The following is a 14,479-nucleotide window of genomic DNA, read 5'->3' as shown; positions in this document are numbered from 1 at the left end:
GCCTCTAATCATAGCTAGACCAGTACTGGCACAGCACGTTATAGCCAGGTTTCAGGGCCTGGGCTTCTTGTGACAGCTCTTTTAATTGGACCACTGTGTTCCCTCGGTGCTGTGAAATGTTACCAGCGCCGTTATTGCTGGGATGTTATGATATAATTACCTCACAGTGTACCATTTATATAAAAATCAGGCGAGTCACAGCTAATGTCAAGGAATTGTATGCTTCGCTTATGAATATGAACGACTTTGTGTTTATCGGAACTAGCATATTCCTATACGAGGACTTAATTGAATCCTTTCTTCTCCTAATCAAATACAAGCTGTGCATGTGAATGAGTAGCCCATACTACCGTGTTGTTAAGAAAATTCATCATTGAGAAACAATGATTTGACAATGTTTGTAGATAATCAATGAAAGCTTGTCTGATTGCCATTATGTTGGCGACAGGCGCTCAAGGGGTTAGAGCAGGTCGTCTGGAGCCTGCTGGAGTTGCACGTTTGATTCTTACTTCCTCAATTTGAGGCAGACACCTCACCCTCTTCCAGTTCGCTGGTTGTGGTTTGAAACCACCATTGGTTTGGAAATGAAGCATAGGGGGCCTTCACATCATGGGCCCAGGCCCGGATACGAGTACACTTGACCCCAAATTCTCGCTTGTTTGATTAGTGTGAACAATGTGCCGTACCCAAGCGCAGACAGCCAATCCGTGCCCGAGTCCACTTGAAAAGGTGGTTTCAAGTACGGTTCATGTGTACTAGGGTACGGTTCGCATCAGGTTTGAAAACTATGAAAACACAGAAGTGGGCCGCTATTTGCATATCTGCGTATAAGCACAGCATGTGCCAATCTCGTCCTCTGAACTGCAACGCCATAGCTGATCAAGTAGGGAAGCAGGAGAGAGGGTCATTCATCACATCAGCCACAAAATTTCAATAACAGCGCGCGTAGTGCGAAGGTCGGCTCCATTGTATGGGCTTGGGATCTTGCGGTTGGCACGCGATTTTTTTTTTTGCGATTTTCTAGCCTCGATCGACAATGTACCTTATCCGAAAACACTTATACAGCGCTAAGGAGGCAGCTATATATTTGAGCTAATGTGTTATACAAAATAAGTGAAGTTACTTTTCTATATTTATTTAACTACCTTTAATTCACATTAGAAAACAGTTGAATAAATGCTATTCGGCTAATCTTAATTCAGCCAGTTTCGGCCTTGCTAAAAGACCTACGGTACTATTAGATTCAAGCTAGTGCTCCACATAAGGTTTCATCCTTGACCCTTCTGTCCACATTGCTCTGTTGCTCTGGGCACCTTTGCTCTGTTTTCTTTAACCCCATGAATAGAAGGGATAAAAAGACAGTGGTGAAAGGCTGAGAGAGATGAGAGCGACAGAAAGAGGATCCATGCACATGAGAGAGAGGGAGAATTTGTGTCTTTTCTCCTGCTAGGGGTCCAAGTTTTGCCATGAGAGCCATGAGGATGGCCCCCACTCACTGACAAATGAGAAAAGCCACACAGTGTCCCCGGCAAGTGACAAGCCAAATGGAAGCAATTCCTCCTGAGGCAGGAGAGAGCAGCTGTGACCAGGACCCACTCTGCCTTGCGAGACAGCGCCCTAACATGTGTGTGAGTGTGTATGTGTTTGTGTGTGTGATTTCTGTGTGCTTCTGTGTGTGTGTGTGTGTGTGTGTGTGTGTGTGTGTTTTCTGTGTGCTTCAGTGTGAGTTTGTTGTCTGGGTGAGTGTGTGTGTGTGCGCGCGTGTGCATGTGCGTGTGTGTGCACAGTCGGGCACTTTGCGCTATGGAGACGTTGCCCGTGAGACAATTGGCATTTTTCTCCTGGCGGTCTCTGGGTAAGCAGAGTGTGTGTCGCTGGCCTTTGGGAAACCCCATCAGTCGTGGATCACTTCCCCCTGCTCCCGGAAGGCAGGGACACTGCTGTGGGTGTTTATTTTAGTCTGCATCAGTACGTCAAGTAATGTGTGTGTGTTTTTCTCTGTCTGAGTCGCTTTTTACTGCTAAAGGACATAGTAAAATGATAATGTGATGTGTTGTGTTGGGTCGTATGTGTGCGGCGTTTATAATGAAATACTAATTTGCTGTGGGTATGGCATGTAGCAGTTCACTGTGGTTCTTGCTTACTGTAGCCTTTGCCTGAATCTGTGCCCGTACAAGGTGTCCTTAGGTAATGGACCATAGCATCTCCTCTGGTTCGTTGGAACACGGCCTTTCATGTGGCAGTATCAAGAGACTTGCACCCAGTGGTGGTGTTGGTAATTAATGCAGAGGGCTGATGGATTAAAAAGTGCCCCTGCTGAGAGTGACTCCTGGCAGATGTGATTGGCCCTGTGACCCCGCTAGAAGCCTGACCCTAGCAGGCTGCTGGTAGGTCAGATGTTAAGCGATAAATAGACTGGAGATAGAGAGAGAGAATGTTTGGAGGCAACTAAATGAAACAATGGTATGGTGAATGTCAGAATATATATATTTTTTAACATCCACGTTGTTAATTGAATAGTTCTGGATTTTAGGAGGTGCAGCACCATCGTTGAGGGTCGCAGTGTTCATTCAGCAACGTATCCGCGCCTATCTCTAATTCTTTATTTCTCTGTCTTTCCGTTTTCCCTTTGCTCTCTCTTCTCTCACCCAGAGCCAAGTAGATCAGGCTTCGCTTAGACACAGCCATCATAATTACTCCCAGCCCGAGGAATCAATTAGGCCTAAGCACCATTGTTTTCAGGATGGAGCTAAGCATTAAAGTTTAAAAACTCAGAATTATTAAAAAGTCATGCTCCCAGGGACAGCATACAGAATATTTACTGTTAACAAATAACTTAATAACTTCTTCCATTCCTTATAATTAATTCATGCCCAGTTCTCCAAGACTTTAGACTCGTGGTTAATTTCCCTGCTTTCATACGTTGTTAAAAATGCATCGCCTCTTGACTATGAGTGTTCCTCAAGTCTGTCAGAGCTTTTGGGGATTCATTTAGAAATCTGAGCTGTGGTTTGTTCCTTGACAAAATGATTTAAACATTGTTTTTGGTCTTATAAAATATGTTGTTTACGACTGGGGAACCAGATGGATATTCTTCACAATATGTTGATTCAGCCTGGCCAACTGAGAGGGTTCGGTAGATTTTGCTTATTAAGACTTATTGCTAAATAATCTTTGTTGATTTATTTATTTATTTATCTATTTTTTTGTTTGTGACAGGCTGCTCTAGTTCTTGATGAGATTCTTTCTTGAACCCTTTCTCCATCAGTATTTTATGATGTATTTCTCAGTCACTAATGGTGACACGGTTTGTTTTTGACTTGAATGTGGCTCTATCTTTAATGCGTCCCCAGACCCCATGCCCATCAGAGCACCTACCGTTGATGGTCAAATACTCTTCTAACCAATGTGATTTGTAAAAGAATCATACCATGTGGATGACAAAACATTTTTGCTTTGACTGTAGGAATCCTTCCTTAAATGGAGAGCCCAAGGTAGTGCACTTAGGTACCTACCTGCTCCTCAAAGACATGTATCAGAATTTAAGTCGCTTTGGATAAAAGAGTCAGCTCAATGACTATATAGCAAATAGACTAAAAACAAACTAAAAAGTGGCCACGTTGAACTTGCCGATGATTTGCATAACTAATCTACTGCTTGTCTTGGAACACTAGCCGTGATGCTGATAAGAGGGTTTGTCTATTCACTCTCATATCCAAATGTAACTTTGTTTAATTTCCCCTTGGTTTCGCACTAGATTCATCATGGCTGTTTGATTTTTTTTTTCTTAAATCCATACAGATTGTTTGGATAATTCGAACTACACTAACTCTGACCAATTGTATTTTGTGCTTAGTGCTATAGTATTACAACACTGCGTGTACGATATTGGATTTCATGTAAAATATTGGATTCCAGATCTCTCTTTGTATTGCTCTCTATTGCTGAATGAGACGACGGTATGGTACATCCGCGTGGATTGGATTCAACGACGCCGGGAGGAGAATGAGGAAACTGAAACTGCTTGCTCTTTCTGAGCTCTCCTTCCAGCTGAGCAATTCAAAAAAAACAATGCAAGCGAACCTGAAATAGTTCACAGCCTTGGAGAAATTCCCAGAGGGAGGTCGTAAATTGGCCCTCGGAAGAGAGAAAAAGAAACAATTGGCCTTTACCTCGGAGGATGCATGTCATCTCTCCGCTACTCACTGCTGAGCAGATTAAGGTCAAATAGACCATTTTCCCCCCTTTTTCCCGTTCCTCTGAAGGCTGCAGAAAGGGAAGGCTGGCGAGAATGACAGGATGGAGAGTGGGAGTGGGGGTGTTAGGAGAGCGGGATTGTGAAGGTCTTTGAAAGAGGTTTTACACCCGTCCCCGGTGAGATTCCCGCCTCGCTCCAACAACTGTGTTGATAATGGCTGACTGTCAAGGTAGATGAGCAACGCGTCCCTCCGCGGTCCCTCCCTCCAACAGGCACAGGGTCCAGCCAACGCTCCACATCAGTTATGAAGGTAACCGGCTCTGGCATGGCGCTGGCACTGGTCAATGCTGCTGGTACCCTAATGTGGTTCGAAGCGCTGTTGTATTTTCGTTGCGAGAAGAAGAAAAAAAAAAGCTCTCAACATAACTTTTCTTGATGCAGTCTCAGATGGTCAACTCTATATTATGTATCCGCCGGCTAATCTAAAGAGTACATGAGAGGATTTACTGGGCACATATCGCACATTGCAAATTGCACAAACTTAATGGGCTAACGCCAAATTATGTTGTTAGTCACTCACTCGTCACAGCTGATGAATCTCTGAAATCTAAATGCTAACCCTGCCAATTGTCATTACAAAGCCAATTGACACACAGTTAAATCCTTTGTTTCAATTGATTGTCCTGTCAATCAGGAAGGAGCTCTCCCCACTTGTTGTAATGTGTGAGCGAATAGCATAACACCCTGCCTTGCCGTGTCAAGGGCATATGGTTATGAAGTCAGCCTGCAATTAGGAACAATAATGTGCTGAGTCGAGCACGGCGACAAAATAGGCAGCACAATTTCTTCTGCCTCTGTTGAAATTATGCTTATCAGGTACCTCGCCTCGGCAGAGGTGAGGGGTCGGCTGGAGCAAGCAGCCAGCATTTCTCCACATAATTGAGAGGAGTTTGGATTTAATTGTATAATTAATCTTGTCAAATTAAGTTACACAGAAGTCCGACCCCTGAATTAGGCAGTCTGGAATATTCTAAATTGCCTTAATGTGAAATCTGGCTCCAGAATGCACTTTGTTCTCTCCTGATGGTATGAAGTAAGTTTTGAGTCATAATGAACACTGTATGCTGTAATGACCAGTTATTAGCTCTTATCACGTTCTTTTATATGATTAATTCTGCACAAAGTAATTGCAATTTAGAAAAAGGAAGCTCATTTCATTTGGACGCCTGTTTTGAGCCAGTGATGAGAAAATGTATGGCGATAGACATCCCTAGAACCTTTTTCCTTACCGGCTCAAAGTGAACTGACCTGGAAACGACATAATCAGAGCAAAACATATTAAGCTAGCACAGCCACTGCGAACCCTACTGAGGAACCTATGGGTTGTAGCACTACTAAATTATGTAAAGCTAACTGAAGCACACATTTCAGCACATTCATTTCTACTTTCATACTTTAATTTTCTTTCCACTTAATATTACCATTCCTTGTGGCTTAATGTTGACCACATGTGGTCTGTTCTCAAGTGTGGTAAAGCTGCATTACTCAATATTTCATGCTCAATATTCTCCACATCATTCTCAAGTGTTATTTGACTAGATGTTATGAACAGGGTGTTTGTACTGTGTATTCTTATGGAGGAAATTTATTTCAATTCCACAAATTTATATTTCTATACTTCTTCGTAATGTTTTGTGAACAGCATATCAAATTCACATCTGTGAAAATATATCCACAAATGCATGTGGTTGTATTTAACCAGTGTGAAACCTGTGTTGTGAGTTGTTGATCTGCTTCCAAGCATTTAGCGTAGACAAATATCTTTGGCATAAATCTGCCACTGCTCGAAAAAAAAATCCAACAAATGTATCCACCAATCAGAAATTATGCTTTTTAGAGCCAATCGGATAAGCGTTTGCGTTACCAATCAGCCACACACAGAAGCACACAGGAATTTGTCTGGACCATTACATGACATTTGCAGTTGAGTAGGCTGTACGAATCATAATACAATATATTGTATTATTGTATTACGAATATTTTCTATATTAGAATATATTGAATCAATACATTGAATTTATACTAACCTAATTAAGTTAGTCCCTTTGATCATAAGCTGATCCGGGGGGTAGCTTTAAGGAACAAGCCAACAAAGTAAGAAACTCATTATGGGTACTCAGATTTTCTGTATTGCCCCAGACCTCCTCCAAAAAGCACAACTAACCACGTCCCTTAGGATGAAAGTGTGTCACCTTGGGTGGGTGGGGTGGGGGGGGGAGCAGGCATACTTCAATTCAAGGTGGCATTGGTGAGGACAAGGATATATAGTGTCATGACATCAGTATGAGTTTCAATCGTAGATACAATGGCCGACCACACCAAGGACCTGCCTCCTTCATGAGTACCATTCCATGATACAAACTAATCCGACCTGTTGACGTTTGTGAGGACATGACTGTGAGAATATTACGCCTAGTAATAGTGGAACATGGAGAAAGCTCGATACACCCTGGATTGAAATACCGTTTCCCCTCTTGGGTTTTCCGGCCGAAGGATAATCCACAAAGACGATTCAAGCTCTTTTCCCTATTATCCATAGAATGAGAAAATGGGGCAATTATGTTATGCAACATAATACAAATGGTCAATTATGGGATATAACATGACCCTTCAGGACACCAAATTGTGTAAATGGGACACCAAGCAAATGGGACTGGAAATCAGAGTAACATACTATCAGGGTTCAAGCCACTGCCAACCGTCACACCTGCAGCAGTGTTGTCCTATAGAAGCTCAATAAACCTTATTGAGCTGTGCTTCAGTTTAGGTCCCTGCCCATGAGAATACATAACCTTGTCATGAAGAGTCGAAGAGTCCTCTCCCTAAACCAATGAGCGTACCCCGCTCCTTCTCAGCCGGCTAATCTTGTCTCTAAGTAAAGGGGAGTGAATTTTGCAACCGTGTCTCTCGGCACACTCGTCTACAGAGATTATGTCCGCCTGAGTGGAGACGTTTCTTCCCCCCCCCACCCCCCACTTCTTTGCATTCGGTGGGAGTTGAGGGGGGGAGGGTATCACACACATAGAGATGATAAAAACAGTAGCTGTGCAGTGATGAATTAATAACAATATGAGATCAGACGCACGCCAACATAAGTCTGGGTTGGTGGCGGTGGTCGTCTGATATTCCACGGGTGAGATCACCTGCGGCTCGGCTACCAAAAGGAAAGCGTTATCTTTTTTTTTCAAATCTTGCAGCTTTTCATTTCACACGCTTTGAAATCTATTGGCAGCAGACGCCCCCGCCGCGCCGAGTTGGTGGAAGGAGAACTGCCGGGATTTGGTGGCTGGTGTGTTTTTCGTGCTCAGCCCTTAATTATTGTGTCCTCTCGCAGATGAGCAGTGTTTACCGCCATTAGACTGATTGTCATCCGTGCCGTTGTCTTCTTCATCTCCAGTGACAACATTTTGTTATTTACTCCCCGCGACGGGGACCGAGAATCCACGGCTGGTCCGTCTCCCGTCTGGTGAGCTCGGGGGCCCCGCAGGTATTTGCCGGCATAATTCTCTTCTTAACACAACGACCTTACTCGGCTGTTGCTGTCAGATTTAGTAACAGCAGATGCACGGAATAACACCGTTAGGAGATAGAGAAAAAAATGTCTCCTTCACTTTGTGAGGATGCCAACTGTGTCTCTGTGTGCCTTTCCGAGAGCGAAGCCATCTTTGATGTGCGTGACGTACGGCGTTCTCTCTATAGATGGCATCTCGGGGAAGCGAGAGACTTGCTGTGCTGGGCGCAGGACTACCGTCTCTCTGAATACAGATGGAGAAGGATGCCCTTGTGCAGTTTTCCCCCCAAAAGCAAACACTTAAATCGATGGCTCTTTATCCCGTGAGTGTGTGAGCTGTAGTGCACTCTGCAAGTGAATAGAATCAGTAGCGGGCGAATTTCATAAACAAGTTCTGTATTTTTTTCCACATAATTCAGATTCTCTTGGTCTCGCGATGTCCCTTCCCCTCTCTGTGTCTCTTAAATCCAGTCGGGAAGGATTTTGCTTTGAACGAACACCGTTTTCATTTCCTAGTGAAGGCCACTGTAGCCCTTTTAGCACATCGGTAGAAGGTAGGCCTAGTTGAAGCACTTGATCGCACTGTGGAACAGGGGTTTGAAGACATGTTTTGAGCTTTGGATCTCAAGTAGCTTAAAGGTTCTTGTTTGAAGTGCTGCTTCAACTGATCACCTGATTCAAAATAAGTTAGTGCAGTGCGTGCTGCTCTTTCGCCTTCCCCAATAGTTTTATGGTATTTATACCGTCATTACTAATACAGTTTGGACCATAGAGCTTTAAGCTGAACAAGCATGTAGAGAATCTAAGGGTGAAGATATTGAAGGAGGACATTGCTTAGATAAGGAATTCATCCCAAAATGGAGAGAATTGCAACTGAACGAAGTTGATGGTAGTGGGTCTTCTCGTATATTTGATAGACAACGTTCCTGTGAACAGTTACTGGTCTTTATTGGATTGTGACTTCAATTAATGAAAATAGTTGATTGATTCTCTTTTAGTTACTTTAGCTTTAAATGTAGCACTTCATGACCTACCCTTTCAATGCACCTTCCCAGTGTTGAAATAGGCACCAGCTTTCCCCAAGACTTCTGTGTTTTACTTGGATACCCCCCCCCCCCCCACACCTCCGCTCCCCCAGCCTCCACTCTTCTACCAATCGGTCCCTTGATTGTTCAGGGAAATCTTGTAAAATGCAAATGGGGCCAAACAGAATGTAATTGCTGCCGTGTGATGATTACGAGGGAGAACTAATGATGTCCCAACACTAGGGTCAGGCGGGGTTTAATTAGTGGAGGCACAATCAGTGTCACTCCTCTCTCTCTCTCTCTCTCTCTCTCTCTCTCTCTCTCTTCCCCCCCCCCCCCCCCCCCCCCCCCCCCAACACACACTCTCTCTAGTGGTCCCCCATGTCTGCCTGGGCCTGTGCCAGCTCGCTCTCAATCGGGGGGGGGGGGGGGTAAAGAAGAAGGGGACATTGGGCCACTCCCGACGTGAAAGGGGGAGAAATTAAAACGGCACGGTTCCTTTGTTCGGCTCGGGATTGTTTGGGAAATGGAAACCCTTAAGAAAATGTCTTGCTCCGGGTTACCGATAGAGGTGGAGGTTAATGACAGCCGCAGAATGGAAAGAGGTTGTCTGTTGTTGGCCCGGAAAACACTGTGGTCTTCTGTGTCCTCTTTGGAACGGGAGGGAAAAAAACATTGAAAGACAAAAAACAAAACGCACACACACACACACACACACACACACACACACACACACACACACAGAAACAGCCAGTGTGCCAACACTATCATATTGTCTTCAGTAGTAACATGGCTCAAACAGCTCCCCAGGCTCTCATGCATATTGTTCAGTTGGAATATGTTTTGCTGGGGAGGAACCAAAATAAATCCTGAAACAAGACGAGATTGGACAGATGACTGAGACCGGCCAAGGAGAATAACTGTGGCCAACATTCCTGATTATCCAATCAGTGCTCTGAAAACATCAATTCCGTCTAGTCAATAGATAATTAAGAGGGATAATTGGCTGGCTATAATCTGGGCAGACAAGCAGTGCTGGTAAAGTTCCATGTCTTCCCTGATGATTCACATACGCACACACACCCACTTACACAGCAGAGATGTCCAGCGACGGAAGATCTTGTTCTTCTGATGAATTTATATGGTGGTAAAATATAGAACCAATGAAGAGTCCTTCTGGATCCCTTCTCATAGGAATCTACAAAGTAATGGAATGTATGTATTCTCTAGTCTAAGCGATTACAACTAGCGCCCCACCGGGCCACAACCAGACTGCCTTTATTTTGATCCAGCCCTCAGATAACTTAAATGAACAATCGCAATCAATTTTCCCTGAAAAAAAAGCTTTTCCAAAGCAAGAAGGTTAGCCAGTTCATTTCTGCCAATAGGAAACCTTGTTATCAGTTTGGTCCCGCCCCTACGACCTGCCTGCTCTGTGCGCAAGCCAACGTCTGTTGGCAATGAAATTCGACAATTTGATAAGGGTCGGACTGTGAAGTATATATTTAGTAATGTGTGGCCAAAGCAAATATGTTTGATCTGCAACAAGACTATCACAGTCAGTAAAGAATACCATCTGAGAAGGCACCGCATCACACATCGCTCAAACTTCAATGGAACATATCCCATGGTTCAGTTGCTCGTTGTCCAATCAAAGTTGAATCAAGATCCTCTCTGTGAATCACCAACCCGGGGCGGCTATCACAGCCGTGCTCGGAACAAGGGTGGAGTACCATAGCCCCCCTCTGTAAGGGGAGGGGGGCTCGGTGAATAACAGAAACCCTTCACAGATTCTGAAACTGCATGCTAGCTGTCCTTGAAGATCTATTGAACAGAGTTAACGTGAAGAACAACATATTTTTCATCCATCTGAACAAAACCATGTCAACTCAATGACGTCCTCACTTGTTCCTAGATTGGTTAAGGGCTGAGGCCAATTCTTTTGAATGTTTATTTGAATGAGATGAATAATAAGAGTACTTTTTACAGGGTTAAAGTTAGCATGGTCGATGTCTCTTCGATCTTCTCTCACATTAATAAAATCTGTATTGGATGTGGGATGTATTGAAAAATAATACATGAAGAATAACACAGGTCTATGTATAAATGTATAAACTGACTGCCATGATTTCTATGTGAGATAAACTAATTGAGACTCTTTGTGCACGGTATTTAGGTAATGTAGTGTTGTATTTTATGTTGACACGTAAGTGCTTGAATGTGATAATACCTTTTTTTCCTGGCGTCCTTAAATTTTCAGCTGCATTGATCTGGCCCTTGTAAGTAGCTGAATAGCCTGGACTCTGGAGAATGGGCGGTCAATGAAACTTCACTTGAATCATAAGACTAAGGTCTTGTAAGACTTGCATGAATAGAAAGCAGAAATGAAGAGAATACGAGTGGAATGGTTCTGACAGATACATTTGATCCAAAGTACACAGCGTTTAAATAAAGGAAGAGGCCAAGTTATTGGCTTGTTGCTCAAGGCCACTTCCAACTTCAGGCACGACCTTCACTTTGGTCCACATTTGCTTCAAGACATCTTGCTTAAGAGCTGGCTCTTTTTTTCCACCACTGGTTGTTTCTGAGCAGATTTAACCAGACAGGGCCCCAGATTTAAAACATTGACCTGCCTCCTTTTTCCACAGCGGTCCACTAATCCATTGTGTTGCTGAGCCTGTCCCCGCCGCCCCCCCGCCATGGCTCCTGGCTCTTGCTCTTGTGAATAGAAAGGTCCTTAATGTGCCAGATCAAGAGGAAAATAAGGCTCTCCAAATGGAATCAGATCCCATCGAGGGCCCGCCGGGCTGCCAGGGAAGGGCCTGGCCGCGGTATTAGGGCCACAACCAGACAGAGCAATTGCACCGTAATTCCTTTTCCAACTATTAGCCCATCACGTCTCGGCGCTATACAGCCGCTTGCAGCGCAGGCCTCCCCCCCCCCCCCAATCCCAAACACATTCTTCCCCCCCTCGCCAAACCCAACTGGCCCTTGATTCATTCATTAATTCTCAAGCAGAAGCCGAACCGGCGCAACGGTCAAATAAAACGCCGCACGGATAACAATCCTACCCGAGTCCTGGACAGCTCCCGCAAACACGGAGGGGCGAGAAAGAAGGAATAATAGAGCATTACAGAGCAAATGTATCACTGTCGGTTGGTCCCCATAATTCCTCAGGTTTTTCATGTTTTATTTATGCTCTGCGACGCTGCCTGCTCTTGTATATCACCAACCCAACAAGGCGCAGCAGGTTGAGAAGTAAGGGGGCGAGTGGGGCTGGGGGTGAGAGTGTGTGTCTGGGGGGTGGGGGTGGGGGGGATTCGGTATTGATTCGGCATGACTGTGCCCAGCCTTTCGTGCATCAGCGACCCCCCCCCCCCTACCTCATGCTACGCCTCCTTCAGTTTGAATTCTTCTTGAGCCTTTGGCCCACTGCCCCCTTGTGCCTTGGCTCGCGTTCAATTGCCCCCCCCCCCCCCCTCTACCCCTATCCCCCCCAACCACCTCTCTGTCTGAGGCAAAGCCCAATCCTATTCCCATTCCCATGCATTCAATATTCCCATTATAACATCATTAGTCAGGACATTGTTTTGGACTCGTTAATGGGATATGCATCACCTTAGACACCTCGGAATTGCCGTGTCACACCGACTGTGTGTGTGTGTGTGCGTGTGTGCGTGTGTGTATGTGTGTGTGTGTTTCTTTGTGTTGGTGTGTGCGTGTCGGGGTTGACCTTGAGTTTGCTGACATGCGATTCGCCTACAAACCTGCTGACACATTCTATGGTTTCGCCCATTGCACATACAGTATATACACTCACATTCACAAACACGCACGCACGCACGCACACACCAGTGGCGGCTGGTGGTTTTTAAAGTGAGGGAGGAAGGACTGCGCGCTTGGTTGCCATTGGCCTGCTTGCACTGTTGGTGTATGGTGGCATAAGAATGTGAGACTCAAGTTGTTTCAGGGTGTTTTGGTGAACTACAAAATAGCAGGGAGGGAGTTATGTGAACAAAATGTATACAAAGCCACCAGTGGCATCACTGTAATTTGAGAAGGAAAGGATGCAAAGCATATTAGTCAAATCAGGCCTACTATTGATTTGTAAAAGTAAATAAAAAAATCTGGGCCTATTATTGGGCCTATTTTTGCCCTCACTGACTGAAGTTATGTTATGTTTATGTTTATTTTCAGTTACAATTGCTTGTAATGCTACCAGTAAGTCATGCGTACCTAGCAAACCATGTAGCACTCACAACACTGACGTTGCCATTACTTCTGATGACCTTGATTTTGGGAAGTGGTCTACCTCTTTCTGAATGAATGGAATGGTTTTTGTAATAAGACGTTAACAATGTCCTCCGTTTCCAATGTTTCCATTGTGCATTTAGGATCTCGCTATCGCAGATTTCACTTGCTCTGCGTCTCTCAGACTGAGCACCGCGGCAATGCAGACCGGGTTTGTTATCGACAGCGTTGCCAGATTGGGCAGATTTCCCGCCCAATGATAATTTTTCCAGCCTAACATGGTTAAAAGTAGCCCAATTGGGTGGGAAATCGGACCAATCTGGCAACACTGCTCAACATCCAGGGATCCTGCGTATTGGTTCATAGTGCAGACGGATAGATTTTTGCCCGAATCAGACCCCTTAAGGTCCCACCCACTCAGAGGAGGATTTTCCTCCTCTCTCCCATTGAAACCCATGTTATCCACCGGCCGCCAGTACTTTCGGGAAAATGAATGGGAGTCAACGGCGGCGGAGGGAGGACGTTCCTCCCTGAAGTAATTGTCAATAGGCGATAGGGGGTGCTAATGTCCCTTTACCCAGGGAAACGAACATTATATATTCAAAGGCAATAAAGTAGTCATATTTAAGGGCATTAATTCATTACAATAGTCGGGGCAATCTAAATTTTTTATTCTCAACAATGTTAGGGAGGATCTTCCTCCCTCTCCTCAATGGAGAAGCCTCCACTGGCACACACACACACACACACCCCTATGGATTCCTTTCTCCTCGGGCTCCATCTCTTGGCTCCCGCTCCCATGCAGCTCCACAGTGATGCTGGAGAGTCAGCGGGGGAGGGGGGAGGGGGACCGGGGTGTGTGGACCGGCTGGATCAGGATAATTTTTTTTAGGATGCGAGGCAGGTCCTCCTGTTTGTAGTATCGATCCTCCGAGGGCCCCGGGCCCCTTGTTCTCCCCCTCTGCCCGGCCCTGGACGCCATCCATCAACAGCGCCATGCCTCGGAAGCACAAACGGATGCCACTGCTGTGGATGAAATACAGATAATAACATAAGTCTTATGTGTGTATATATATAATGTATGCATATGCATACAAACACAATTTATATAATGTATATATTTATTTATATATGCATATCTGTGCAATCCTGTATTTGTAAATCCTTATTTTAATTAGCCATAGTGAACATATCGATCATGGCTTATCTCTTTTTATCGATGTCCAGCAATTAAAACAAACAGTGAAACTGAAGCTTCTCCTCGTCAAAACCGTGTGTCTCTCTCCATCCCTGTTGAAAAGGTGGTTTTCTTAAAATGTCCCTGCCCCCCCCTCTCTCTCTCTCTCTCTCTCTCTCTCTCTCTCTCTCTCTCTCTCTCTCTCTCTCTCTCTCTCTCTCTGATCTCACTCTCTTTTGAGCCACACCTAGGTCCTC

General features: G+C 44.8%; 1 protein-coding gene across 1 annotated transcript in view; it reads right to left on the bottom strand.

Moving 5' to 3' along the window:
- Nucleotides 1-4,675: 4,675 nt before the first annotated feature.
- Nucleotides 4,676-14,479, bottom strand: part of LOC132457925 (AT-rich interactive domain-containing protein 1B-like) — a 28,387-nt gene continuing 18,583 nt past the window's right edge. The window contains exons 5-6 of the mRNA XM_060052328.1: nt 13,796-13,863; nt 4,676-4,680 (exon numbers count right to left, since the gene is read on the bottom strand). Of these exons, the coding sequence (XP_059908311.1) occupies nt 4,676-4,680; nt 13,796-13,863 (73 nt within the window). The remainder of the gene's footprint in view (nt 4,681-13,795; nt 13,864-14,479) is intronic.

The sequence above is a fragment of the Gadus macrocephalus genome, chromosome 5 (assembly GCF_031168955.1).
Source record: "Gadus macrocephalus chromosome 5, ASM3116895v1".
Classification (NCBI taxonomy): domain Eukaryota; kingdom Metazoa; phylum Chordata; class Actinopteri; order Gadiformes; family Gadidae; genus Gadus; species Gadus macrocephalus.
Note: the sequence above shows the minus strand (reverse complement) of the source record. Positions and strands in the feature narration are given on the sequence as shown.